This window comes from Microcaecilia unicolor, chromosome 5 (assembly GCF_901765095.1).
Source record: "Microcaecilia unicolor chromosome 5, aMicUni1.1, whole genome shotgun sequence".
NCBI classification, from domain to species: domain Eukaryota; kingdom Metazoa; phylum Chordata; class Amphibia; order Gymnophiona; family Siphonopidae; genus Microcaecilia; species Microcaecilia unicolor.
In genome coordinates, this window is record NC_044035.1 from 85,562,630 (window position 1) to 85,590,096 (window position 27,467).

The window sequence follows — 27,467 nt, forward strand, 5'->3', positions numbered from 1 at the left end:
ATTTTGAACAGATTGAAGAGGAGAGAGATGGCTAAGTGGGAGACCTGTGAGAAGCAAGTTGCAAAAGTCTAGGCGGGAGGTGATAAGAGTGTGGATGTGGGTTCTGGTAGTGTGCTCAGAAAGGAAAGGGTGAACATCACAAAGAGAAAAGTTAAAACACTGCTCTCTCAACTAACGTCGTATGTCATTCCTATGTGAGTAGCTTTCTTCAAGTAAAATAGATTGGGCAATAAAATCAAATACAAATCCATGACCATGGAAAGTAACATGACATTCACTGCAAAAGCAGGCTGCACACTGCATTTGGTTAGAGGTATAAACTGTAGCTGTGAAAAGGGTAAGTTTCATATGAAAGGAATTCTTTTCACTTTCAGATGATTCTTTACAGTTGTGCTTCTTTGGTTTTGTTAGTCATGTAGGTCTGGCTTCTATATATAGTGCTGAAAAAATAAGCGCTAAGCGCTATTCCATAAACAGCACTCTAAGTTGGGCGCCATTTATAGAAACTATGCCTAACTTTTAGACATGAGGATTTTCACCAAATGAAACCAGGAGTAAAACCCCTGTGCCTAAATTAGATGCAGATCAGGTATATTCTGTAACAATGCATCTTTATAGAATACACCTAGGAAGGTGCTTGTGTAAATTCTAATTGTTGCCAATTAGTGTTGATAATTATTAGCACCCAATTATTGGCGCTAATTAGTTTGTTATTAAATTGCACGCATGCAAATTGAGCAAGTGCCCAAATTTGCACATACAATTTAAAGTGCCATTTGTAGAATCCAGGGAATAGTGCCTTGTCACTATGGGACTCTATCAAAATTTGATTCATCTCTGAGGACGAATGGGCCAGCCCTTTATCTCAGGGCTTCCCAAACTCGTCCTGGTGACCCCACAGCTAATCAGCTGTAAAGGGCTATTTATTTCATGTAAACATTTTTTAAATTGCCTTCTTGTGATGCATCCAAGGAGGTGTAGAAGATAATACGTACTTGATGAAATAATGTGAGATAAATGTGCATGCACTAGAGACCCAGATGCACATTTATCTCACATATCTTCATTGCACACATTCTGAAAACCCAACTGGTTGTGGGGTCACTAGGAGAGGTTTTGGAAGCCTTGCGCTTCCTCATGGCTTCAACAGCAATACATCTCTGGTCCAAGGAAATAAACCGCTGGTCTCTGGTGTGAGCATGCCCTCTCGTCTGGTAATAAGCAGCACTCTTCAGCACTTTGGTCCTCACTTCCAGTTCTCAAGGCTCGCTGCTCACAAACAGTTGGAGTTTTCAAGAGAATGCATGAGATAGATTTGTTTGGAGGTAGTATGCATGCCAGTCTATCTCATGCATATTCATTACAGATATCCTGACTACCTGACCCGTTTGCAACCCTCAAAGGCCATCAGAGAATACTTTAAAGAAATCTGGAGTTGCTAGGAGATATGCAGAGATATTTCTTTATTTTACTCATTTTCCTTTCGTTGATGTTTGTTTGTTTCTTTTTTATTTATTTTCTTTAGTGGTGTGCTATTTTTCAGTAGCATACACTAAAAACTGGACACCAAGTTATGCCCCTTCAACTAAACATGCCAAGTGTGTGTGTGTGGGGGGGCTTACCCCAGACTTGACAAATATTTAACTTACCTCATCCGAGAGGTTCAAATAAAGTCCCTCCTTTCTCACCAGTGCTGTACATTAATAGCACCAGCTGATCTGAAGCTAGAACCATTTTGCCTGTAGTGCAAAATGGTGCCGGGCTCAGACAGTGCTATTGTGAAGTACAGCCAGGGGTGGATCTCCACATGGGCCTATAGGTCCAGGCCCAAGGGCCCTTGTCATTATCAAAATGGGCTTTGCATAGGAGTGTACCTGTACAATCTGGTGGTTGTGTTTTTCAAGAACATGATAAATCTATTTATGAACTCTGCTGAAACCCTGATGTTTACCATTTATTAATGCTCGTGTCAATACCCTGTAACACTAACAGTAACTTGTTGTTATATGCGTACTTATATAAATTTAAAACACTTGCACAGTTGGATGTATATTGCGTTCCTTGTGTGATGGATAGTAAAACTATGTACTTGGCAGTTGAGGCCGGGAAGAGGGAGGGCCTATGTCCTAGTTGATCCAGGGGTCCACAAACCTCTGATCGTCTCTGCAGTACAGCACCAGCGAAACAGGAGTGGCTGGACATTTGCACCCCTCGGGTAAGAGCTGTGAGGATCCATGGGTGGGGGGTATTTTGCTGAGCCTGTGGGGGAGGGGCATTGGATTTTGCTATTTCATCACATTTTGCTTGCAGGGATTAGGGGAGTTTTGTAAATGAAAAATGAACAGAATGAAAGGTAATGAAAGGAGAAACGTCACCAACCTTTCCTACTTCATTTCAAATAAGGTATATCCTTAAGGACAGCATATCCAGCTCAAAAGATCTGAAGTAGAACCAGGCTCTCTTGCACAATAGTGCAGAGCTTAAAGTTCAGCTTTGAGGAAAACTAATTAGCGTGTCCCAAATGCAAATGAATTCAACCTATTATGTGGCACTGCTGCTTTAAGACTATGTATTACATGTACTGTGTCCAACCACTGCTATATTAAAGAATGCAGTTCCACTGACCCATATCTGCAAGTGTTCTGGACTAGAAGTGTAATTAACTGTTTTTTTCTAGTGAGCAATAATAGTCAGTTAAGACCTTCCAGGCCTTGGGAGCCATGAAGCCATCGGGTGGATTCTGTCCTTCTCGAGCAAGCTTCCTCATCCGTGTTCCAGAGATGAAATCATATTCACTATGCCTAATACAAAACAGAGGAAAATGTGTTCAATGGGCTAAATGTCCCAGAAATGTGTCCAAGTGAAATGCTAAGTCACATGCACACTTTCACCTTAAAAACGGCATTTACATGGATACCTGCTGTCTGTGGCACCAGAGGTTTCTCAGTTAAAATGCTCCAATATGTAGTATGCAATATTGTGTGAATGAGAAAAGATGTACACAAATTTAACAACACAAACTTTCACCATTCAAAATATTTATAACCTAGTTGGATCACCAGATGGTGGGCTTAAAAATTCATTTCATTACCAGCCTCACGCCACGATCTTCACAGATCCATATTTTGTATCCTTTTTAGAATTTTAGATCTGATTCTTAGTTATTACTAGTAAAAAAAGGCCTGTTTCTGACACAAATGAAACGGGCACTAGCAAAGTTTTCCTCCGCTCCCCTTCAGCCACCCATGTCTCCTCTCCCCGTGCCCACTGCAGCCACCCATGTCCAGCGAACCTCCTCTCTCCCCTGCCCCCCTCCTGCCACCCATGTCTAGTGACCCTCCTCTCTCCCCTGCCCCCCCTGCAGCCACCCATGTCCAGCAACCCCCTGCCCCCCCCTGCAGCCACCCATGTCCAGCGACCCTCCTCTCTCCCATGCCCCTCCCCCTCCAGCCACCCATGTCCAGTGACCCTCCTCTGGACATGGTTCAGCTGTGAGGCATGTTTTTTTTCCCCCCAGGTTCTGAAGTTGACATCATAATGGCTACGGTGATGTCAGCCTGATCTACAGAGCCTAGCAGACCCACTCAGAATGAGCCACGGTCCCAGGCAGCAAGTCAGAACGTTGGAGGTGAGAATTATTATATAGGATTATTTATCAACCGGAGATAAGATTCTGCAAGCTTAAGCAATTTGGTTGGGAGTGTATATAAGGAACTTCTACCCTGACACAGTGATAAGAAACTTGCCCCCCTGTTTACTAAGCTGCACGGCAATGCCGACACAGCCCATTAAGGGCTCCTTTTACAAAGATGCACTAGAGTTGTTACCAAGTGCTATAAATTAGCACACACTAACTGTGTTGACGTCCATAGGAACATTATGGATGTCTACACAGTGTGCGCTAAAAACGCTAGCGCACCTTTATAAAAGACCCCTTAAGTGAATGGGCTGTGTTGGCATTACTGCACTGCCAGATGCTAGCGCGGCTTTAGGGGGGGGGTTGATGTCATGTCGGGAGGATGTCTGCACTCTTAGAAATTTTAATAAGATAAAGTGATTTTAAAAATGATAAATAAGAATCAAATCAAATTCTAAAGAGGATAAAAAATATGGATCTAAGAAGATTTTGTCTACTTGAAGCAGTTAGACTGTGGGACACCTTATGTTTTTGACTTAAGGAACATACGTTCTATAATACAACTCAGAAAGCTACTGAAAGCTTTTAATTTGCTCAGGCATTCCTTGTTTCATTTATTGGCTCAGTTTGATTGATTCTGCATGTAGCTCAGTAGATTTTAGATTTATTACTTTTTGGTTTTTAGATTATGTCTATGTTTTATATTCTGTATGTTTTATTGTTTGTTCCCCACCTAGAATGGAAAGATAGCATGGGTTGTAAGTATTTCAAATAAATAAATAAATACATTTATTGATCCTACCATCTGATGTCTCAGTTAAAATATGCACATGCATTTGCATTTTTTTTTAATATGTGCATAAGTGTAAAGCTCCCCATTATCTAAAGATCGGATGGGCATTTTTGTAACAAGCCTTTGAAAATGATCCTGAAAGGGGTCAATTTGCATGCACATGTGAAAAATGCGCATGCAGTTTTCTGGAATGGGCTTTGCCAAATTTTCAAAATGAAAGAATGCCTATACTGTATGTCCACCTTAACAATTATTCCAGGAAAATAATGTTCTTACCAATCAACTGATGTAAATGAATGTCCAAAATGTCTGGGTTAGTTTATAAGCACTGGCTTGACTTTCCAAAAGTGTGCATGTACATGAAAATCCCTCTCCACTCCCTACTACTACTACTACTACTACTATTTAGCATTTCTATAGCGCTACAAGGCATACGCAGCGTTGCACAAACATAGAAGAAAGACAGTCCCTGCTCAAAGAGCTTACAATCTAATAGACAAAAAATAAATAAAGTAAGCAAATCAAATCAATTAATGTGAACGGGAAGGAAGAGAGGAGGGTCGGTGGAGGCGAGTGGTTACAAGTGGTTACGAGTCAAAAGCAATGTTAAAGAGGTGGGCTTTCAGTCTAGATTTAAAGGTGGCCAAGGATGGGGCAAGACGTAGGGGCTCAGGAAGTTTATTCTAGGCGTAGGGTGCAGCGAGACAGAAGGTGCGAAGTCTGGAGTTGGCAGTAGTAGAGAAGGGAACAGATAAGAAGGATTTATCCATGGAGCGGAGTGCAGGGGAAGGGGTGTAGGGAAGGACGAGTGTGGAGAGATACTGGGGAGCAGCAGAGTGAGTACATTTATAGGTTAGTAGAAGAAGTTTGAACAGGATGCGAAAACGGATAGGGAGCCAGTGAAGGGTCTTGAGGAGAGGGGTAGTATGAGTAAAGCGACCCTGGCGGAAGATGAGACGGGCAGCAGAGTTTTGAACTGACTGGAGAGGGGAGAGGTGACTAAGTGGGAAGCCAGCAAGAAGCAGATTGCAGTAGTCTAAACGAGAGGTGACAAGGGTGTGGATGAGGGTTTTGGTAGAGTGCTCCCATCTCCAGGATTACATCTGCTCAATCCAGGTAAACTTAAGCACACACAGGTTATATGGAAGCAGAGAAACATGACAGCAGATACATTTTCTACTTTTACCTGTGTACTGGCAGGTAATTCTATGAAAATCTCTTTCTGTAGGTAAAGAACTGTTTTATCTGTGGAAATGCTTTTAAAAACTGCTCTCTAAGGGGCCAAAATATTTAGGGGGTGACCTTTACAGACTAGATGTGCTGGCATTTAAAGAACCTGTTTACTAAAATGTGGAACCATGTGAATTAGCATGCAGTAAGCGTTACTACATGGCCATGACACTTAGTGCGAGATAGGTCATACATTAACTGTTTACTGGTGAAAGGGGTGGGGAATAGGTAGAGAATGAGCAAGTTATGGGCATGGATAGCACCGTGCAGTTAGTACATGGTAAGTTACCATACAGTGTCACCACAGGAGAAAGCATGAAGGTACTTACCACCTTTTTGTGGTATATCAAAGCTGTTTACATTTATGCAGGAACTTTCTCTTTCCCTAGTGAGCTCACAATCTAAGTTTTGTATCTGGGGCAATGGAGGGTTAAGTGATTTGCCCAGAATCACAAGGAGCTGCAGTAGGTTTTCAGCCCACTGCACTATCCATTAGGCTACTCTTACACCCATTTTATTGAAGTGTACTCACCACAGTATTGCGCATCCAAAGATTCCCCCCTCTAACACCCCTCAGATATCCTCAACAAATATCTCCACCCAACAGTTTCTCCCAGTAACCTCACCATAACCCTCCCACCTCTAACAGCCTCAACAAATCCTCCCATCTTGCTGGCAGTCCCCCAAGCTCTTACCAGGAGCTCCCTTGTGTCTACTGGGGAGCAAAAGCCATCCCTGGACACTTCTGCCCTTGTAGGTGGCTGGCACAACCCATTAAGCATGCTAAGCATGACAGGGGGGCACCGAGCTTTGGGGGAGGCACCAAAAGCCACTGCAAGCCATGCTTATTTGTTGTGCCAGGCTACTCTCCTCTCCCTTCCCTTTTCTTTCACCAGTTCCTGTGGGTCTGGGATCTCTTCAAACCGCCCCTCTCCCTCCGCCTATGACCCCTCCCTGAGCAGTCCGGCACGGCATACCTCTCTCACCCCCAGCTTTCAGCTCCTCCCACTCCATTGTGGAACCTGTCTACATTATTTGAATGTTGGGGGTATCAATTATATTCTGCTCCCATTTATCATATTCTTGTTAAATGAATATTCTACTGTGCTGTTTTACTGTATCCTATCATTGCTCTTACTAGGATTTAAGCTGCCTTACTGATTGTATTTTATGTTTAAATTTGGGCATTTTACCATTGTTATGCTGTTAACACAATGAAAGTTGTTTGTGTCAAGCTATACCTGTTGTACACTGCCTTGGGTGAATCTCCTCATAAAGGCGATTAATAAACTCAATAAGTAAATAAAATTTCTACTATACACTGATAATATCAGGTATGCTACTTTCATAGTCCTGCTACTACAGCATCCACCTAGTATGGATTGCCCTGTATTATAAGAATGAGAGGATTTGGCCCCCACTCCCTGCTCGAGCATTCACTTTGTGGATGGCAGAAAGGACACAACCACTCGCCAGTTGTGTGCAGCCATCTGACCAAGCTGCACATGTAGCCTATGTGCATTACCAGGCAAGCAATAACAAGCAAATAGAATCCAAAGTACTTAAAAAACACAAAATCAAAACCCAAGCCTGTTTTTTTCAAGTATTACCTTTCTGGGTCATAGAAATCCATGGCTTTCTTTACTTTATTGTATGCAGCAACTCTGAATGGAATGATTTCTACAGAGGTCAGACCTGGCGCCATGCTCAAGACCTTTGCCCCTTGTGTGGGTTCATATAAGTCTTGTTTGGTTTCAGGGTGAGGCATGCCTGCAGGGTCTCGTCCAACGATGTAGAAGTTAGCACCAGCAATCATTCGGGCTCTACAGTGCCACTGGACCTGCAGACAGAATGAAACAAAGTACTGTTAGATATAGATTATAAACTAAGCAAGTTATACCAAGCTCTTCAAGAAGGAAAGTACCACATTTTAGAGAGTAGAAAACAGGAATCAGGATAGCATGGGCATCATAGAGATAAAACCTAAGAAACAGTGGAGGTGACAAAAGAGATCAATGGTGCACTTAAGTCCTTTAATAAGTATCTTTAAAGCAACACAATGACTCAACATGGACTGTGTTTCAGCTGACTGGCCTGCCTCAGGAGTGTGAGGATGTTTGCGCGATTGATACAGCACCCAATGTTCTCAGTAAACAGGAATAAATAATCCCAATAGATATGTGCTTAAGGTAACTCATAGAGTTACAACCAGTGGTGTGCTGGAGCCGGCTCGCACTGGCTCGCAAGAGCCGGTTGTTAAATTTTTTAAGATCATGCAAGCCGGTTGTTCTGCATGGTGAGCCGGCTCCGGTAAATGAGGTAAGCATGGCAGGAGGGCGCCACAAGCCATGCTTACCCCGTTTACTTCACCTCCCACCACTGCCCTCGTTTGCCTGCGACACCCTGGGGGGTTTAAATCATTTTTATTACCTCCGTCGAAGTGGCCACGTCATTGAAAGCCCTGCCTGTCTCTAGCCTTCCCTTTGTGAGTTCGTTCCCTCAGAGTCCCGCCCTCGCGGAAAGAGAAAATGATGTCAGAAGGCGGGACTCTGAGGGAACGAACTCACAAAGGGAAGGCTAGAGACGGGTAGGGCTTTCAATGACACAGCCGCTTCAACGGAGGTAATAAAAAAGATTTAAACCAACTGTGGCAGGAAGAAAAAGGGGGATGTTGGGGGGAGAAGAGGGCGGGTAGGTGGATATGAATGGAAGGGAAGGATGGGGGCGAAGGAGAATCGCTGGACACGGATGGGAGCAGGAGGGGGGGCAGGGGAGAGAAGAGAATCTCTGGGTATGGATGGCTGGAGGGGGGCAGGGGAGAGAAGCGAATCGCTGGGTATGGATGGCTGGAGGGGGGGCAGGGGAGAGAAAAGAATTGCTGGATATGGATTGATAGAGGGGGGCAGAGGAGAGAAGGTATGGATGGATAGAGGGGGTTAGGAGAGAGAAGAGAATTGCTGGATATGGATGGATAGAGGGGGTTAGGGGAGAGAAGAGAATTGCTGGGTATGGATGGATGGAGGGGGGCAGAATCCTTTCATCCAGATCAGCTGCAGCAACGCGCCGGCCCAGAGACCAGCGCTGAAGAGGACTTCGGCTTGTGGAGGTTGGGGACCCCTGCCAGCACAGGTACCTGACGGCGGCAGCGGGGGAGGGTTGTCGGTGGCAGGAAGGGGGGGGGGTCGAAAGGGTTGGCGGCCCCCACTTAGCTACGGCCCTGACTGGTGCCAAGAAACACGGCTTCTGTCGGGTCCTTGAATAAAACACATTTGTTTGTTCCAATCTTGGAAACCCTTTGTGCATGGCTTCAGCCACGATTGCTGCAGCTTCTCTGGGGTAAGGGTAATGTTGTAAAGACACATTCTAGTCGGTTAAATGGCACTTAACTGGTTATCCGTCAATATTCAGTGAGAGATAGCCAGCTATCTCTTGCTGAATATTGCCAGTTAGCACTTACCACATGATATTACCAGCTATCTACCAATACTCAGTGCATTTCTAGCTGAGTTTGGTGGCCAAATTAGGCTGTAAAAATAGCTAGAATATCTTTGGTTGGTTTAAACTAAACTGGCCAGCGCTGAATATTGGCTTTGCTGGTTATATTTAAATTGGCCAAAAAATACCCAGATATTCAATGTCGGTTACTGGAAATAGCCTGGCATTGAATATCTGGGCTCAGCGCAGACTGCGAGAGGCAGCCCAGCTACCTCCTGTGATCTGAATATTGGCCCCATAGGCTACAGGTAGATGCTTTCTTGTCCTTTGAACCTGGGGGACCTGCTAAACAATTACCCTGCTAAACAATTATGCCAGAACAACTGCTGACAGGTTAAATATCACTTAACCCGCTATTCACCGATATTCAGCGGGAGATAACCATCTAACTCCTGCTGAATATCCACGGTTAGTGGCAAGCTAGTTATTTCGTACAATATAATCGGCTAGCCGCCTATTTGTAAAGCCGGTTAAGTGGCCATATTTGGCCGTGTGGAAACATGGGATATCTTTGGTCGGTTTAAAGATAACTGGCTAAATCTGAATATCGATCTAACTGGTTATTTTTATCAGCCAAAAATAAACCGGAAATGGCCCGGTACAGCATCAACTGCGAGAGTTAGCCGGTCTAACTCCCGTGATCTGAATATCAGCCCCGATGACTTTAGGAGACCCAGGTGCTTCACAGAATAGCTCAGATCCCTAAGACACTGCATTTCAAATACACTGCATGGTTCATTTTTGAGAAGGTACATTACCTCTGTTGGCCCAGCATATAGCATTGGAGATGGGAAGATGGCAACAACAGTTGTCTTTGGGTCCAAGATCCCCTCTTCAAGTACTGCTGCGTGCTGCTTCATGCGCCAGTCCAACGGGACGTCATCATCTTTGGTCCATCCTCCCAGTGGGTGGAGGAGGAGCACAGGATGTCTGTAACCTCTTTCCAGGAGACGTCGCTTTGTATCCTGCATTAGCAAAGCGTGACCATTGTGGACAGGATTCCGCAGCTGGAAAGCAAAAACAGCATCTGGGGAAGAAAGATTCAAAAAGAGTTACAGAAATACTATTCCATATTAATCCTCACTTACAAAAATCAGGCCTACATTGTGCAGAAGGTTTTTTAGCATTTTTAAAAAGATTATAGTGTAACAGTAAGGGAAAATATACACTATATGGCTGTATGTATTTTCCCCCTTGCTGTTCCTATTCCTAATAGTGCATCAGTGTCTATATCTAGCTGGTAGCTGGCAGTAATAGCGAATTGTTGGTGACTTTCTGTTTTTGTTTTGTTTTGGGGGGATTTTGTTTTGCCATCTGCAGACCTACAGTCTCTAGGCTGCACTTTTGACCTGCTGTTTTCCCGTGTGTTTCCTGCACCTGAGGTACTCACAACTTCTGGCACCAGATCCTGACAGAGGATTAATCAGTTTCTGGTAGTTTCTAAAAGGGAGCCTAGAAGCAGGGGAAGAGTTGGACCTTCTGAAGAGGTGTTGCTAGTAGCAGTAGTATTCTCCCCCAAAGAAGATTTAAGCTCTGACTTTGCCACTAAAAACTTGTCTTTGGAACGTCTCCCACCACTGACCATACCTGTCAAGGGAGAGCCCCATTCCTGCCAATGCCTGTAGCTGGCCCCGATGAGAGAGGGAGAAGATCAGCCTGTCTATACCCAACTGGTTAGACATTTGTGGCACTTGCAATGCAAGGATTCAAAGACTGGGGCAAGTGACCGATCCGAAACCCGGTGTTGGCTTGCTATAGTGAGGAAGTGTCAGGACTGTTTTCACTCCATATAGTCTCATTTGTGAAGGAATAAGGTGATTCTCGGGATGCTCAGCCCTACCATCCAGGTAGCCCATATACCACTTCTATGGGATACTGCATCTGTGGTGGAATGGGGGAAATTTAAGAGAATAAAACATCTTTAACTGTACCAGGCTATAGCAGTAAAAAGTATTTTTCTAAATTGTGTGACTATCAACTTGAATAAATGTAACATCCCACTAAATTGTACTTAACAACTGACCGAATGCCATCAGCCTACTCTGAGTATCTTGAGTTTTTAAGAGGTGTGTGCAGGAGAAATTGATATCCGCTGTAAAGAAGTTGGTGTTTGACTTGACTTTTGTTTCCAACGTTCCTGTGCTTCATTGATTGATAGTACAGTACAGGTTCCAGTTAAAAGTTACCTCATGGTGTGGGCTGGAGTTCTTGTGTGAATGGAAAAGTCTGATGCCTTGCTTGTCTGGCACTCAAGCCTTAAGATTGGCCCGGCCCTCGTTCCACTAAATAAATAAATTATGTACACCTTCTCCCACCTTCTGGGCTATGCTAAGGCATGTGCCTAGGCACCTCCAAAAAGGGAGCTTAAAATAATTTTTTTTGACAAAAGAAAAAAAAACAAAACCCAGCCAAGACTACACAAGGTGAAGTATATTTCTTCCCTTCTCTCTCCTTGTTCTCTCCCATTGCTTCTTTCACCCTGTCTCTTCAGTTCCCTCCCATTCTTCCTCTCTCTCTCTCTCCGTTTCCACTGCTTCCCCCACTCTCCTTTCTCCCTTTACTTACTTCCCTCTCTGCTACCTCTATTTTCCTTTTCCTTCCCACCTTCGTACAGTCCCAGTTCTTTATACTCAGCTGAATAAGGTTGAGTCACATCACACTGGCTGGCTGCACTGTTCCTGAATTACTTGGTAAATTTCCCTCAACACAGAACAATGTGGAGTTACTGGTATCAATGTAGCTTAAGATTACTCAGAATGGCAAAAGCAAAGTGAGAAAGAAATGAGTGAGAGTGACAATAAATGAGTGAACTTGAATGGAATGAGACAGAGGAAGAAGAGCGAAAGTAACAGCACTAGTGAGAAAGCAGGGCTATATCGAGGGTGATGTGAGTAGTATGGCCGCACACAGGGAGCAAGGGAAGTGGGAGTGCCAAAGTTGCTTCCCATTCATTATCTCCTCTATTTGGCTGTGACACAGTGGGTGGGGTAAGGGCACTAGTGGACATGTAACACAAGACATGATTCTCCAGTAAGGTCAGTAAGGTCCTGGGAGACAGCATGAGGGGGAGAGTGAGAGTTCTGGGTAGAATGGCTGGGAGTATAGAGAGACCGCTAAGGAAGTTGAGATCTGAGAGACAAGAGAATGCTGGACTTGGGAGGGAAGGGGGGGGGGCAAGAAAGGAAACGTTGTACTGAATTTATACGAGGCAAGGACTCTTCTTTTTTTTTTTTGTTACATTTGTACCCCATGCTTTCCCACTCATGGCAGGCTCAATGTGGCTTACATGGGGCAATGGAGGGTTAAGTGACTTGCCCAGAGTCACAAGGAGCTGCCTGTGCCTGAAGTGGGAATTGAACTCAGTTCCTCAGGACCAAAGTCCACCACCCTAACCACTAGGCCACTCCTTGCCACCTCTTCATCCCTACATCACATATTGAAGTTACCAAGAAAAACAAATCTAGGGTACCCTATCTCAGCACTGTCTTACTGGTCAGTTGACCATCATCATTCACTTGCCAAATCACCATTTCTTCCTTCTCCTTCTTCAAAGGCAGAGATGCTGAGTGAGTGCCTTTCATAAGCACATAAGTATTGCCATACTGGGAAAGACCAAAGATTCATCAAGCCCAGCATCCTGTTTCCAACAGAGGCCAATCCAGGTCACAAATACCTGGAAAGATCCCAAAAAGTACAAAACATTTTATACTGCTTATCTCAGAAATAGTGGATTTTCCCCAAGTCCATTTAATAATGGTCTATGGACATTCCCTTTAGGAAGCCGTCCAAACCTTTTTAAAACTCCTTTAAGCTAACCGCCTTTACCACATTCTCTGGCAACGAATTCCAGAATTTAATTACACGTTGAGTGAAGAAAACTTTTCTCCGATTCGTTTTAAATTTACTACATTGTAGTTTTATCACATGCCCCCTAGTCCTAGTACTTTTGGAAAGCGTAAACAGATGCTTCACATCTACCCATTCAACTCCACTCATTATTTTATAGACCTCTATCATACCTCCCCTCAGCTGCCTTTTCTCCAAGCTGAAGAGCCCTAGCCGCTTTAGCCTTTCCTCATAGGGAAGTCGTCCCATCCCCTTTATTATTTTCGTCACCCTTCTCTGCACCTTTTCTAATTCCACTATATCTTTTTTGAGATGCGGCAACCAGAATTGAACACAATATTCGAGGTGCGGTTGCACCATGGAGCGATACAAAGGCATTATAATATCCTCATTTTTGTTTTCCATTCCTTTCCTAATAATACCTAATGTTCTACTTGCTTTCTTAGCCACAGCAGCACACTGAGCAGAAGGTTTCAACGTATCAACGATGACACCTAGATCCTTTTCTTGGTCTGTGACTCCTAACGTGGAACCTTGCATGACGAAGCTATAATTCGGGTTCCTCCTTCCCACATGCATCACTTTGCACTTGCTCACATTAAACGTTATCTGCCACTTAGATGCCCAGTCTCCCAAGGTCCTCTTGTAATTTTTCACAATCCTCCTGCGATTTAACCACTTTGAATAACTTTGTGTCATCAGCAAATTTAATTACCTCACTAGTTACTCCCATCTCTAGGTCTTTTATAAATATGTTAAAAAGCAGCGGTCCCAGCACAGACCCCTGGGGAACCCCACTAACTACCCTTCTCCATTGAGAATACTGACCATTTAACCCTACTCTCTGTTTTCTATCTTTTAACCAGTTATTAATCCACAATAGAACACTACCTCCTATCCCATGACTCTCCATTTTCCTCTGGAGTCTTTCATGAAGTACTTTGTCAAACACCTTCTGAAAATCCAGATACACAATATCTACTGGCTCACCTTTATCCACATTTTTTCACCCCTTCAAAGAAATGTAGTAGATTGGTGAGGCAAGATTTCCCTTCACTAAATCCATGTTGACTTTGTCTCATTAAACCATGCTTTTGAATATGCTCTGTAATTTTGTTCTTAATAATAGTCTCTACCATTTTGCCCGGCACCGACATCAGACTCACCGGTCTATAATTTCTTGGATCTCCTCTGGAACCTTTTTTAAAAATCGGCATTACATTGGCCACCCTCCAATCTTCCGGTACTACGCTCGATTTTAAGGATAAATTACATATTACTAACAATAGCTCTGCATGCTCATTTTTCAGTTCTATCAGTACTCTGGGATGAATACCATCCGGTCCAGGAGATTTGCTTCTCTTCAGTTTGTAGAACTGCCCCATTACATCCTCCAGGTTTACAGAGAATTCATTAAGTTTCTCCGACTCGTCAGCTTCGAATACCATTTCTGGCACCGGTATTCCACCCAAATCTTCCTCGGTGAAGACCGAAGCAAAGAATTCATTTAATCTCTCCGCTACGGCTTTGTCTTCCCTGATCACCCCTTTTATTCCTCGGTCATCTAGCGGTCCAATCGATTCTTTTGCCGGCTTCCTGCTTTTAATATACCTAAAAAATTTTACCTCCAACGCAATCTTTTTTTCGAAGTCCCTCTTAGCCTTCCTTATCAGCGCTTTGCATTTCACTTGACATTCCTTATGCTGTTTCTTATTATTTTCAGTGAGTTCCTTCTTCCATTTTCTGAAGGATTTTCTTTTAGCTCTAATAGCTTCCTTCACCTCACTTTTTAACCACACCGGCTGTCGTTTGGTCTTCCGTCCTCCTTTTTTAATACGCAGAATATATTTGGCCTGGGCTTCCAGGATGGTGTTTTTGAAAAGCATCCACGCCTGATGTAAATTTTTGACCCTCACAGCCACTCCTCTAAGTTTTTTTTCACCGTTCTTCTCATTTTATCATAGTCTCCTTTTTTAAAGTTAAACGCTAACGTATTTGATTTCCTATGTATACTTATTTCAAAGCTAATATCAAATCCGATCATATTATGATCACTGTTATCAAGCAGCCCCAGCACCATTACCTCCCACACCAGATCGTGTGCTCCACTAAGGACTAGGTCTAGAATTTTTCCTTCTCTCGTCGGCTCCTGTACCAGCTGCTCCATAAATCTGTCCTTGATTTCACCAAGGAATTTTACTTCCCTAGCGTGCCCCGATGTTACATTTACCCAGTCAATATCAGGGTAATTGAAATCACCCATTATTATTGTGTTGCCTAGTTTGTTTGCGTCCATAATTTCCTGGCCAGGCGGACGATAGCATATCACAGAAGATCAAGATCTCTCTGGAGTCATTTTCAGTCATCATATCATTGCAGCTACACATTAACCACTGCCATCCTAAATTATATCAATGAGACTTGTCTATTGCACAAAGGTTATCTAGAGATCCATTATTCAAGCTATCATCAAACTGCAGCTCTTTAAGCAAGCTTTTCTGATTAGAGAGTTGCACAGGGACAGAAATTTCACCCATCCTCAATGAAATCTAACCCAACCCCTCTGTACCTGCTAAGATCCATTCCATCCCCACAATTAATCTCCTCCATCCCCACCTGTACTCGCAGGAGTCGATGCTATTATTTACTTGCTTGCAGCCCTCTGTTTCCTCCCAACCGCAACAGCCTCCTGTGGTTTTCTGGATGGTATTCACTATTCAACCAATGAGTATTCTAAGCCTCAGTCTGGTGTTCCAACTGCCTCACTGAGCTTTCCAAGCCTCATTCTAGTGCTCCAATTGCCACTCTCAGTGCATTCCAAGCCTCATTCTGGAGTCACCAGATATTTTGACTATACTCTCGTGGGAGTCACACAACTTCTGTGCCCTAGAGCTGGTGTAAATGCATGCACCTAGATTACAAAAGACGACATATAGTTTATACATTTTTATAATCTACAAATGTAATTACGCACCCACCCAAGCTTCAGCCAAATTTCATCCATATGAACTCCCACCCACAAAGTACATGCCACCTCACCTAGGCACGGACATACCACTTCACTGGAAACTGCTCATTTACATGCATATGAATTCACATGACACACATAATTACTGACATTTACAAGCATTCTTGCTGCTTAAAACTAGTTGTCTCCTCACAGAATTATCCCCAAAGAGGGCAATTGTACAGCAGGTCCTCTAGGTAGGAAGGGCAAGTAAACTTTTATTTTGGGGTATTTTATAGACACAAAAGTGCCCCCCTTCGCCTTATAAGTTAGCAAAAACCTGGAACTGGCATTCTATAAACCTGAAATAGTGGCAGCCACAACTAGTGCTATTAGAATAAAAGGAACTAGTTGTGTCCATGTGTCTTTTATTCCAAATAGTGCAACAGAATGTGGCAGATGCCCAAACACTGCAGGGCAGCAAAATCCCATGGATAATTGTCCGCTGTGAAAGAAGGGAGAAACATCGGTTGATTCAGGTGGAACGCTGACACCACCTTGGCAAGAAGGAAGGCACTGTCTGGATTGTAATCCTGGCCTGTGAAAACCACAGAGATGGATCACAACAATATAAAGCCTGTAACTCCAAAACCAGACGCACAGAAGACATAGCTACCAGAAACAACACCTTTAGTGTCAGATCATTCAAAGATGCCTTCCGCAAGAGTTCAAAGGGAGCCAGATGCAGGGCTTGCAGAACCAAATTAAGATTCCATTCTGAACAGGGGGTATGCAGAGGAGGTTTCAGCCAATTAATCTTCTTCAAAAAAATGCACAACATCCGGATAAGCCGCCAAAGAAGATTCGCAGCTCAACCTCGATAACATGCTAGGGCCACAACCTGTACCCAAAGTGAATTAAGTGCTAGGCCTTTCTGTAGACCCTCCTGGAAAAATGCCATGATCTGCAGGAAAGAGGACACCAGCAGAGATACCGCCTGACTGGAGTACCATGACTCCAAAGTATGCCAGACCTGTGCATATGCCATCATTGTAGAGTGTTTGCAGGCCTGCAGAAGGGTGGTAATAACCCACTCCGAATATCCTTTTGCCTTAATTTTGACCACTCAAGAGCCAAGCCATAAGATCAAAGCGGGAGGGTTCCTCCATGGGTACTGGACCCTGAAAGAGGAGATCTGGAGCCAGTGGAAGAGGAAACAGATTGTCAATGAGCAGGTGGACCAGGTCCGCATACCATGGTCATCTGGGCCAATCAGGAGCCACCAGAATCACAGGTCCCTGATGGTGCAGGATGTGATGCTGAACCCTCCCTATCAATGGCCACAGCGGGAAGATATATAGAAGCTCCACCGCTGGCCAGGATTGCACTAGTGCATCCATACTTTCAGACCCAGACTCCTGACCCCTGCTAAAAAATCGCGCCACTTTGGCATTTGCTCGTGTCCCCATAAGATCCATAGATGGCATGCTCCAACATGCTGTGATGGTGCTGAACTCCGCCAGAGACAGCTCCCACTCCGCCGGATCCAGTGCAGTCATGCTGAGGAAATCTGCCTGCAAATAGAGGCATCCTGCAATGTAAGCCAGAGAAAGGAGCTGCAGATGGCACTCCACCCATGCACAGAGGTGTGTCTCTGCTGCCAGCATGACACTGTGCATGACCCCCTGTAAACTGATGTAGGCTACTGCTGTAATGTTGGCAGAGAGCACCTGGATTGGCTTGCCCTCCACTAGACCCCAGAATGCCTTTAAAGCCATGGCTAAAGCTCAGAGTCCCAACCAATTGATGCGACACTTCTCCTCTGTCTCTGTCCAGCGCCCCTGCACACTGCAATGAAGCCAGTGGGCTCTCCAGCCACCAGGCTGGCATCTGTCACCACAAAAACCCACGGCGAAGTTGGCAAAGGCATCCCCTTCCTCAGTTTGACATCCAGGAACCACCAGCGCATACTGCGTCTCGCCTGAGGGGTCCACCAGAGCCGCATGTGGTAATCCTGAGACACAGGAGACCACCAACTCAGAAGTGACTGCTGGAGCAGCCACATGTGTGCCCTTGCCCAGGGCATCACCTCCTTGGCCGCTGTCATGGACCCCAAAACTTGCATGTAGTCCCATGTGCACAGGCACGGAACCCAAAGGAGCTTCTGAATCTGCCCCTGGAGCTTGTCCCTCCTCTGGTCCATCAAGAGTACTCTGCCCTGAACTGAATCAAAGCAGACCTCTAGATACTCCAACATCTGCATGGGCATCAGATGATTTTTCGGTAAATTGACCACTCATCCATGAGACTGCAAAACAGCCACCACTCTGTCGGTGCCTCCCGGCTCTCCCACTCCAATAATGCTCAAATCAGCCAGTCATCCAAATACGGGTAAACTTGAATCCCCTCCTTCTGAAGGGAGGGCACCACCATCATCATGACCTCGGAAAAGATGCGCGGAGCCATGGCCAGTCTGAAGAGCAGGGCCTGGAACTGGAAGTGGCAGGAAGAAAAAAGAGAAGAGTGGGGGAAGATAGGCTCTTTCCAATCACTAAGGAAGACGTATATTTGAAAAAGGTATAATGTTTATTATAACAGGTCGACTAAACACAGCCGTGTTTCGGCAACGTAGCGCCTTCTTCAGGAGTCTTCCAACAGTATATCGAGTACTTGAGCTTTTATTACTCCAAGAAAAACAATTTTGAAGAACATGAAGTTCCTTCTCTTTCAGAGTAGTGACAGAAATGCATACTGGAAGTGGCAGCCCAGCACTGCAAACCAAAGAAAGTGCTGGTGTGGCGACCAAATAGGAGTATGTAAATAGGCCTCCTTGAGATCTAGGCCAGTTAAAAACTCTCCCAATTGCATGGCAGCCAGGATGGACTGCAACATTTCCATGCGGAAATGCTGAACATTGAGAAAGTGGTTCACGTGCTTGAGGTCCAAAACTGGCCGGAAGGATCTTCCCTTCTTTGGCACCAGAAAGTAGATTGAATAGTACACCAGACCCATCTCCACACTCGGGATGGGTACCACAGTGCCCAGACTGTGTAAGGTGCTCAGGGTGGCCAGAACCACCATGTGCTTGGATGCTACCCTGCATGGGGACTCCCAGAAAAAATCTTTTACAGAAGAGGAGAACTCTAATTTGTTAAAGTCGAGAACCCACAGGTCCGATGTAATCTGGGCCCACTGCTCATAGAAAAAAGTCAGTCGACCCCCTATGTGCAGAGTCAAGCAATGGACTAGCGCCTCATCATTGGGCAGCACAAGTAGAGGGTGCCGACCCGGGTTGTGGCTCCTGTAGCTCGCTTGTCATTCCAAAAGGATGACCATGGCTGGAAGCGGGGTCTCGGAAAGGCCAAAGGCCTCCTTAAACCAAGGATGCACTGCTCCTACCTTGAAAGCTGACCTCTGAAGATCCTTAGGCAAGCACTGTGTCTTGGAGTCTCACAAGTCTTTAACCAACTTTTCGAGATCTTCTCCAAATAGTAGCTACCCCTGAAAGGGGAGCCTGGTAAGATGCTGCTTAGAGGCCACATCTGCTGCCCAATGGCAAATCCACAACAGTCAGCAGCCTGTAACTGCCACCACCATCTGCATAACAGAAGAGCACAAAAGGTCACATAGCGAGTCCGCAAAATATGCCAGACCAGACTTCAAAGAGGGAAAGTCCACCTAGGCCTGGATGGACCTCCTCCCCCGATGCTGTGTCTGCCGCCTGCTGCACCTAGGAGAGGCAAGCTCTTGCCGCGTAGGAACTGCAGATGGCTGTCTACAGGTAATGAGCTGAGACTCCAGCTTCCTGTCTTGCACGTCCTTCAATGTAAAATCCTCTTCCACCAGGAGGGTCATCTTTTTGGTTACCGCTGCCACCAACGTGTCCACCTAAGGGAGGTTAAGCTTGTCTAGGTAAGCCTGCGGTACCGGATAAAGGTGAGACATGGCTTTTGCCACCCAGAGACCCGCATCTGGAGTGGTCCACTGAGCTGAGCTGAGTTCATCAATCACCTCATGGACTGGGACAGACCAAGAAGGCCTCCTAGTGCTGCCATCTTTGGGTTAGTCGCTGCATGAGCTGGAGACTCATCCACAGCAATATTAAGAGCTTACAGCAGATTAACAATCAAGGAGGGCAACTTCTCCTTATGAAAAATGTGCGCGGCCATGAGGTCATCTGGTCAGCAGCTCCCCCTCCTCCAAGTTCTCCCCCCCTGTGGGGACTGCCCTGACATGCTGGACAGTGCTGGCTCTGACATTGGAGGAGATGGAGGGGCCAATGACCCCGCCTCAGAAGCCATGCCCAGACACCTCCATTTCTCAGGTGGATCAAAACAGAGAAGTTGAGAAGACCCCCCCCAAAGCACTTTGTCCCAAGAAGCCAGCCTGTTGCTCAGTCCTCTTCATCTGGTATGCCTGATGAAACAGCAGGAAAAAGTCAGGGGAAAAGGGTTCCCCTGCCCCCGAAAACCATGAGCATCCTGCCCCCACATCAGCCATCAACGAGGGACCAGGTCTGTCAGGGTCACAGGTCTCCCCAGATGTCTGCTGCGACAGCAGCTCATGCTGAGGAGAACTCAAGATGGCCAAGGGAGCCACATCAGCCTGCAGCAAGGGAGAACGTGGATGGGAATCTCCTGCATGGAAAACCACCATACTGTCTGTTGGAGCTGTGGGCTCCATTGCAGACAACTCCACACATCTCTCTACACAGAACCCAGACACTGCTGCCTGCCTCTTTCTGCAGCAGGTACAGCACTTGCTGGGCTCTGTAGACATCTCCCCAGGGATCACAGGCAGCAGACTGCGAAGGCAGATAAATAATAAAGCACACTCATCTCCTCTACAGTGCTGCCTTCTGCAGCTACAAAGCACAGACTGAATCAGTTCCCCGAAGACAACAAACAGCTGGGGAGCTACCTGTCCTATATCACTGTATTCTAGTCAGTGATCCCTCTCTCCACCTGTTGGTAGATGGATACATTTCACTAATTTCTGGATTCATCTGCTGCTGATGGTAAGGAAATATACTGTAGATGCCTATAAAAAAGCAATTATGGTTGGCAGCTCTGGAAAGTTAATCTACCTCAATGAGTCGTAAGGTCAAATGATGCCTAAACCCCCCTTTTACAAAGGCGCTCAGCAAGGCCAACACAGCCCATTCACTTTGAATGGGCTGTATCAGTATTACTGTACTGGCAGCCACTAACACGGCTTTGTAAAAGGGGTGGGGGTGGGGGGAGGAGTAAATGTCTTGTTGCTGGCTTTTAACATCAAGGGAGTAGACTGTATTAAACATGAATATCTAGGGGACTCGTCTTCCTGAGCCATACTCTCTAGCCATCTACTTGCTGTGCATTGTTCAAAACACATTGGTTACAAGGAAGACGGTTTGTTGTTAGCTACCACACTGCAACTAGTCAGATGGAGCTTACTGGCCACATTTGCCTCATTACTATCAGAGCTGCTTCAGATCAGTGATTATCTGTTCCTTCAAACTGTGTTGAATGGGATCATATGGCATGCTTACCGGCATTCAGTTCTTTAAACTTCTCTTTCAGCTCCTGTGGTGTCAGGCGGTACTGATCCAAGCCATCATTCCACGTAATCCTCTCCAGTACCTCCAGGTCTCCGCCAACCAGCCATTCCCCACTTTCCATCACAATCTGAAAAGCATATTGCATGAGGCAGTTAATATCTGCTTTAAATTCTAGTTTCCATGGAGTGAGCCTCATGTAAATACCTAATATTGGGCAGCAACAGATACTAAGGCCTGTAGAGGTCTGGAATATATGTATCCTACCACTGCTGGGACAAAAAGCGCTATTTCAGATATACTTCTTTGCTTCAATAATTATTTGTTTATAAAAGCTAAAAAAAAAAGTTACAATGATTCCTAACCCCACATTAAAAAATGGTCTTTTGACACATGGATGTCTTTATGAGTTTGGCTGGGAATAAAATTAAGGTCACTTACTAGCAAAAAATCTCATTTTTGAATTGATCCTTAAGTTTGTTATGCCACAGATTACATTTACTCATTTGGATTTTGTTCACACCTTTTTCTGTAGTAGCTCAAGGGGAGTTACATTCAGGTACACTGGGTATTTCCTTGTCCCTGAAGGCCTTATGATCTAATTTTGTACCTGAGGCAATGGAGGGTTAAGTAGGGTTACCATAAGTCTGGTTTTAATCAAACATGTCATCTTTTTGAGGACATGGTCGGGAAACCGGGCGGGTTTTGCCAGCCTGCATGTTTGTCCAGATTTGCAGACAAATGGGCAGGCTGGCAGGTGGACGGGCAGGTGGGCGTCCTATCCTCCCCTCCCCTCCTTTACCTTAGTGTGGTGCCCTGGTGGTCTAGTGATCTTTTCGGGGTAGGAAAGAGCCCCCTCTTTCCTGCCCGGTGCGTCTGCAGACTGTGTTTCTCCTGGCACTGATTCAAAATGGCTGCCGAGAGTTCAAGCAGCAGACTCGCAAGACTTCAGCAGAAGTCTTGCAAGGTCACTTCTTGAACTCTCGGCAGCCATTTTGAATTGGTGCTGGGTGAAAGACAGTCTTCAGATGCACTGGGAAACGAGGGGGCTCTTTCCTACCCCAAAAAGGGAGGCTGGAAAATTGGGGAGGGGATCTACATGGGAGGGAGAGAGGGGATCTGGCTTTCTTTGGGGGGGGGGGGGTCAAAGTGGCAGGGGTGGGGTATGACAGGGGCGGCATGTGTCCTCTTTTTATTTAGGGTAAATATGGTAACCCTAGGATAAAGTGACTTGCCCAAGCTCACAAGAAGCAGCAGTGGAATTTGAACCAGGAACCCCAAGATAGCAGTCTAGTACTCTAACCAGTAGGTTACTCTTCTACTCCACTGTGCTGCTTCTCATTTCTGTAGGCATTCTGTTGTAAAAGGGCCTGGCAGTGCAACCCACTGGTTTCTTTGACCATAAAGTGTTAAAAATCTGGAGGGCAATTGTCAGCAGAGGCTGTAAGAAAACATATTTTACCCATTTAATGTGATGCAGATTTTCAGCATCACTATTCATTTAAATGGTGCAGTGAACGTGTAGAGTAACATTTTAGAAAGGATGAATAAAGTGGAACTGAGACATCCAGATTGGGATGTATTAAGATCTGCCCGTTACATGTGGCGGAGGCATCCATTTTAGTTCAAGACAGTTCAAGGCAAGTTAGAACCATAAACATGTAAAGTATCAACAGCATTGTCATGGCAACATAAACATTTATGTGCTCAGAAATAACCATTTTATGTTTTGAAATACCAGCATACACAGGTATGTGGCAGAACATAAATATTTATTTTTCCTAAGCTGTCACATAGTCTGATATTTGTTCAGGGGTGGGGCTAAGGGTGGAAAGTGCAAATTCTGACATTGATCTTTTTGGACATAGATGTGCATTCTCCTTCTGAAATGGGGAATACAGATTTATGCTTTAGGTCCACCCTAGTCCTGCCTAAAAGATACCCCGTTGCCATATGCATGTTTTTCAGAGTTAGACATGTGCATCCCAGCTTTGTAAAAATCGGGATTTAGAAATTTATGCAATATAAATGCCTACATGCTGTTTTTTAAAATGTTTTTATTTGTCACAATTGAAGTTTTAATTCCAGCAATATAACTTGTACAGAAAAGTGAAGAGTAAATGAAAAAAAATACTAAATAGAAATATCCATCTAGAACAAAGGAAATCATCACGCAAGTCCTCAATACTAGAATCGAAGAATTCAAAATAGGGGATATTAGGACGTTACAGCTAAAGCAATATTACCTGTTACATAGCTAAAGAGTATAGTATTACATAATAAAAGAGCTATCAATTAAGGGTGGACTGTTGGTCCCCCGTAACACATCTAGTTACCAGGAATGCTGAAAGATGTGAAGGCTCAAAAAACACATATTTAGTTAATTGATACCTAACAACACTTTTATATGAATATCTAAGAAGAAAAGTTGCACCAATCTGGAGCACACCCGATTTCATCAATAAGAACTGTCTGGTTGCTTCTGGGTTTCCCTTCAAATGTCTGGAAAAATCTGTACCTTAAGCCCCAGAAAAGACTTCTCTCAGGGGCCCTTTTACTAAGCCATGTAAGTGTCTATGTGCGCCCAATGCGCACCAAAATGGAGTTACCGCCCAGATACCGCTTGGCTCTTGCAGTAATTTCATTTTTGGCACACGGCTGATACACACGGCTGAAAAATAATTTTTATTTTCGGACACACGTATCGGACACACACCAAGTGGCATTTGACACATGTAGGTCATTACCGCCTGGTTAACACGTGAGACTTCACCGCTAGGTCAATGGCTGGTGGTAAGGTCACAGACCCAAAATGGACACGTGGCAATTTTCATTTTGCCGCACATCCATTTTCAGCAAAAAATTTTAAAAAGGCCTTTTTTACAGGCGGACTGAAAAATGGATCGACATGCGCCCAAAACCCATGCCTACACTACCGCAAGCCATTTTTCAGCGCACCTTAGTAAAAGGACTCCTTTGTTTTTAGCCTACATGCTGGTTTATGCAGATCAAAAAATGCAAATAGTGCTTCTAAAATTGGCACTATAACTTACTACCTGTAATTTTTGCAGAATCCTGTTTCCAACTTAAGGAGGGGAAGTTACCAACGTGAGCTATCATTAAGATGGGTTATTTTGCCCCAAGTTGTGCTATTTTAACACAGTTTCATTGCTTGTTGTAAACTAATGCATCTTAACAACAGCTCCCCTTGATAACTTCTCCCCTAAACAAAATTCTTTTTGCTGAGCCTGGAATGTCACTAGTCACACTCCTGTTTAAAGCAGATAGCTCTGGCGCTAAGTGATTTTAAGATTTCTATACACGTGGCCTGGATTTTAAAATAAAAAAGCATGTATGTGGTCAGCACCTCTGGATAGCTAGGTAACCTCACTGAGGTCATAGGGTCAAACAAATCACTTCTGGGCATGGGCCTCAAAAGAAGATTAATTTTATATTTAGGCTTCTGATTTTAGGTTTTAAATGATAAGCACTGATAAAACACCCCAGATACAAAAAACAAACAAAGAACCCCCCCTGATATTTATTGGATAAACATTAAAAAAAATCACAACTTCCCCTAATGCTCTCTCACCCCTGCCTAGTCTTGCATCTTAGATTCATTTTTTGTGCCTTTTCTGTGACACAAATATACATTAAAAAATTTTTTTTAGAAGTCTTTATTACTTACCTGAAACCACAGTAATAGTACAACCAAACAAAGTGGAGGCAAAACAACACAGTACAAACATCATGTACAAGAGTCCTAAAATGCTAAGAAATGATCTCAGCAAAGGACAATGCAACACTAATCCAAAACGTCTAACATTTAAAAAATTTCCCCCCACTTTTCCTGTTTTTAATTCCACTACAAAAGGTAAACAGCAATAGTATCTATAGTGTGAAAAAAGTAATAAACATTGAGGCTGATATTTAGCGGGAGAAAACTGGGTAGGAGAGAATCCTATCTAGTTATCTCTTGCTGATTGGGGAGACCTGCCGTGGCACTATCCAATTCCAGCCAGAATGGTCTGGTGGCAGAGTCAGGGTGGAGCCAGGAGTTACCGGAGTTCCACTGATATTCAGTGGTGACACCTTGATAACTATCCAGTTAACTTAAGACAGCAAAAGGCTGAATATTGGCGATACCCAGGTAACTCCTGGCATGTCACCAAACACCCAGGTATTCCAGTACCCAAATAGCTGCTGGCAATGACTATCCAGGCAAATTCAGCTAATGGTGGCCAGAGTTAAAAATAAAACTGACCATTGCTCTCTGAATATTACCCCCACTGATTTTTTGTTCTTTCAAACAAAACCCAATTAACTGGAAAATAAATACCTAAACTTAAATACCTAAGAACTGATACCCTAATTATACTGCACATAAGTACATCAGCAATGCCATACTGAGACAGATCAATGGTCCATCAAGCCTCTATCTTATTTCCAGTGGTGGCCAATCCAGGTAGTTTATGACAATTCCAAAAGAGTAAAATAGTTAAGCAGTGGATTTTCCCTATATTTGCATTTGGCACAGCAGTCGCTCTAAATAACATACCTCTGAACCGACTGCACTGCTGACATTCAAAAGTTCATGTGATGAGAAGATTTTTTTTCCTATAAGAGTGCCCGAGGAGTAATTAAAAAAATATAAAATACTAAGACCACTTAACGCAAACCTCAGCAGCATAATTTCTGCTCCAAGAAACAGGTTTTGTTTCTATCCTTGGTTCTTGCAAATGTTATTTTATCATAACTGAAATAGCTACCTTTACGTGGGGATGTTTGGTGCACGTGGTTCCCCACACACGGCCACAACGCTCCTCCTTCCTGTGTTCGTAGAACTCAGGGTGTCTAAGGATGGCCACCCTTTTCCCCTTGTACTCCAGTGCAAGAGCAACACAGCCATCCAGACGTTCCTTGTCTTTTGAGAAAACAGCCAGCACGATGGGGATGCTCTGATTAATAAGTCCACCTGGAGGGACAAACCCATCAAATTACTTGCTGTAGAAATGCAAAGCCAAAAGTGCACTGCAACACTCAAAGACAGTTTAGCAAAGATGTATTTATTAGCAAGATAAGCATACATCCTACTCTCCATATTTCTTTTCAAGTCTACACTCAGAGTATCCATTTATCACCTACAGCAGTATATCTTTGAAATCCCCACAAAATTTTTTAAAATCAAAAACATTTGTATTCCACCAGTATCACTAACTTTTAAAGTTCCTTCTTTACATTACAAATACTTCATTGGTTGAAACCATTTTTCAGACCAGATGATTTTCAGACTGTAGTTCAATCTTTGTTGATTGCAAGCTTTAGACTACTGCAATTCTATCTATCTGAGTCTACCAGCCTCTACGTTAAGAGTGCTATAGACAGGGAAAAATGCAGCAGCTCAAATAGTACTGGGGTGCATAGGGCTAGATTCTGTATATGGCACAAGGGCGTAGCCAGACAGCAGATTTTGGGTGGGTCTAGGCAAGAAGTGGGTGGGCACCAAATGCTCTCCCCCCCCCCCCCCCCCCCCACACACCAAAAAAATATCTCAGCTGGTGGGAAAATGCTTCTCTTCACCTTGGTAGTCTGCAGCAGGCATGCGCTGAAAACTGAGTATGCGCAGGTGCCGGTATCTTGGAGAGTAGCGTTTTTGTTATCATCAGGGAGAAGTCTTCAACTGGCAGAGCTTGGAAACCCTACCAGCTACCACTAAACATGTGCTACTGTTGGGTGGGCTTGAACCCTAAGTGGGTGGGCCTCGGCCCACCCAGGCCCACCTGTGGCTACGCCACTGATATGGCACCTGAAAAATCCATGTGGAAAAGAATTATGCCTAGACATATTCTCTAAAGTATGCCCAAATTTTATAGAATAGATTTAAATTTCCATGCGGTATATAGAATACGCCGAGCAGCTCATCACATGATTTGGTCGCATCCATTTAGGCCACGTTTTAGTTGGTGTAAATCCTGACACCTAA

The 27,467-nt window shown here is 44.4% G+C and overlaps 1 protein-coding gene across 2 annotated transcripts in view; it reads right to left on the reverse strand.

The window, feature by feature from the left end:
- Positions 1 to 629: 629 nt before the first annotated feature.
- Positions 630 to 27,467, reverse strand: part of PAPSS2 (3'-phosphoadenosine 5'-phosphosulfate synthase 2) — a 112,500-nt gene continuing 85,662 nt past the window's right edge. For both annotated transcript variants that reach the window (XM_030203080.1, XM_030203079.1), the window contains 5 exons: positions 26,254 to 26,459; positions 21,479 to 21,614; positions 9,914 to 10,182; positions 7,271 to 7,500; positions 630 to 2,801 (listed from right to left, as the gene is read on the reverse strand). In XM_030203080.1, coding sequence (XP_030058940.1) covers positions 2,660 to 2,801; positions 7,271 to 7,500; positions 9,914 to 10,182; positions 21,479 to 21,614; positions 26,254 to 26,459 — 983 coding nt within the window. In that variant the 3' untranslated portion in view covers positions 630 to 2,659. The remainder of the gene's footprint in view (positions 2,802 to 7,270; positions 7,501 to 9,913; positions 10,183 to 21,478; positions 21,615 to 26,253; positions 26,460 to 27,467) is intronic.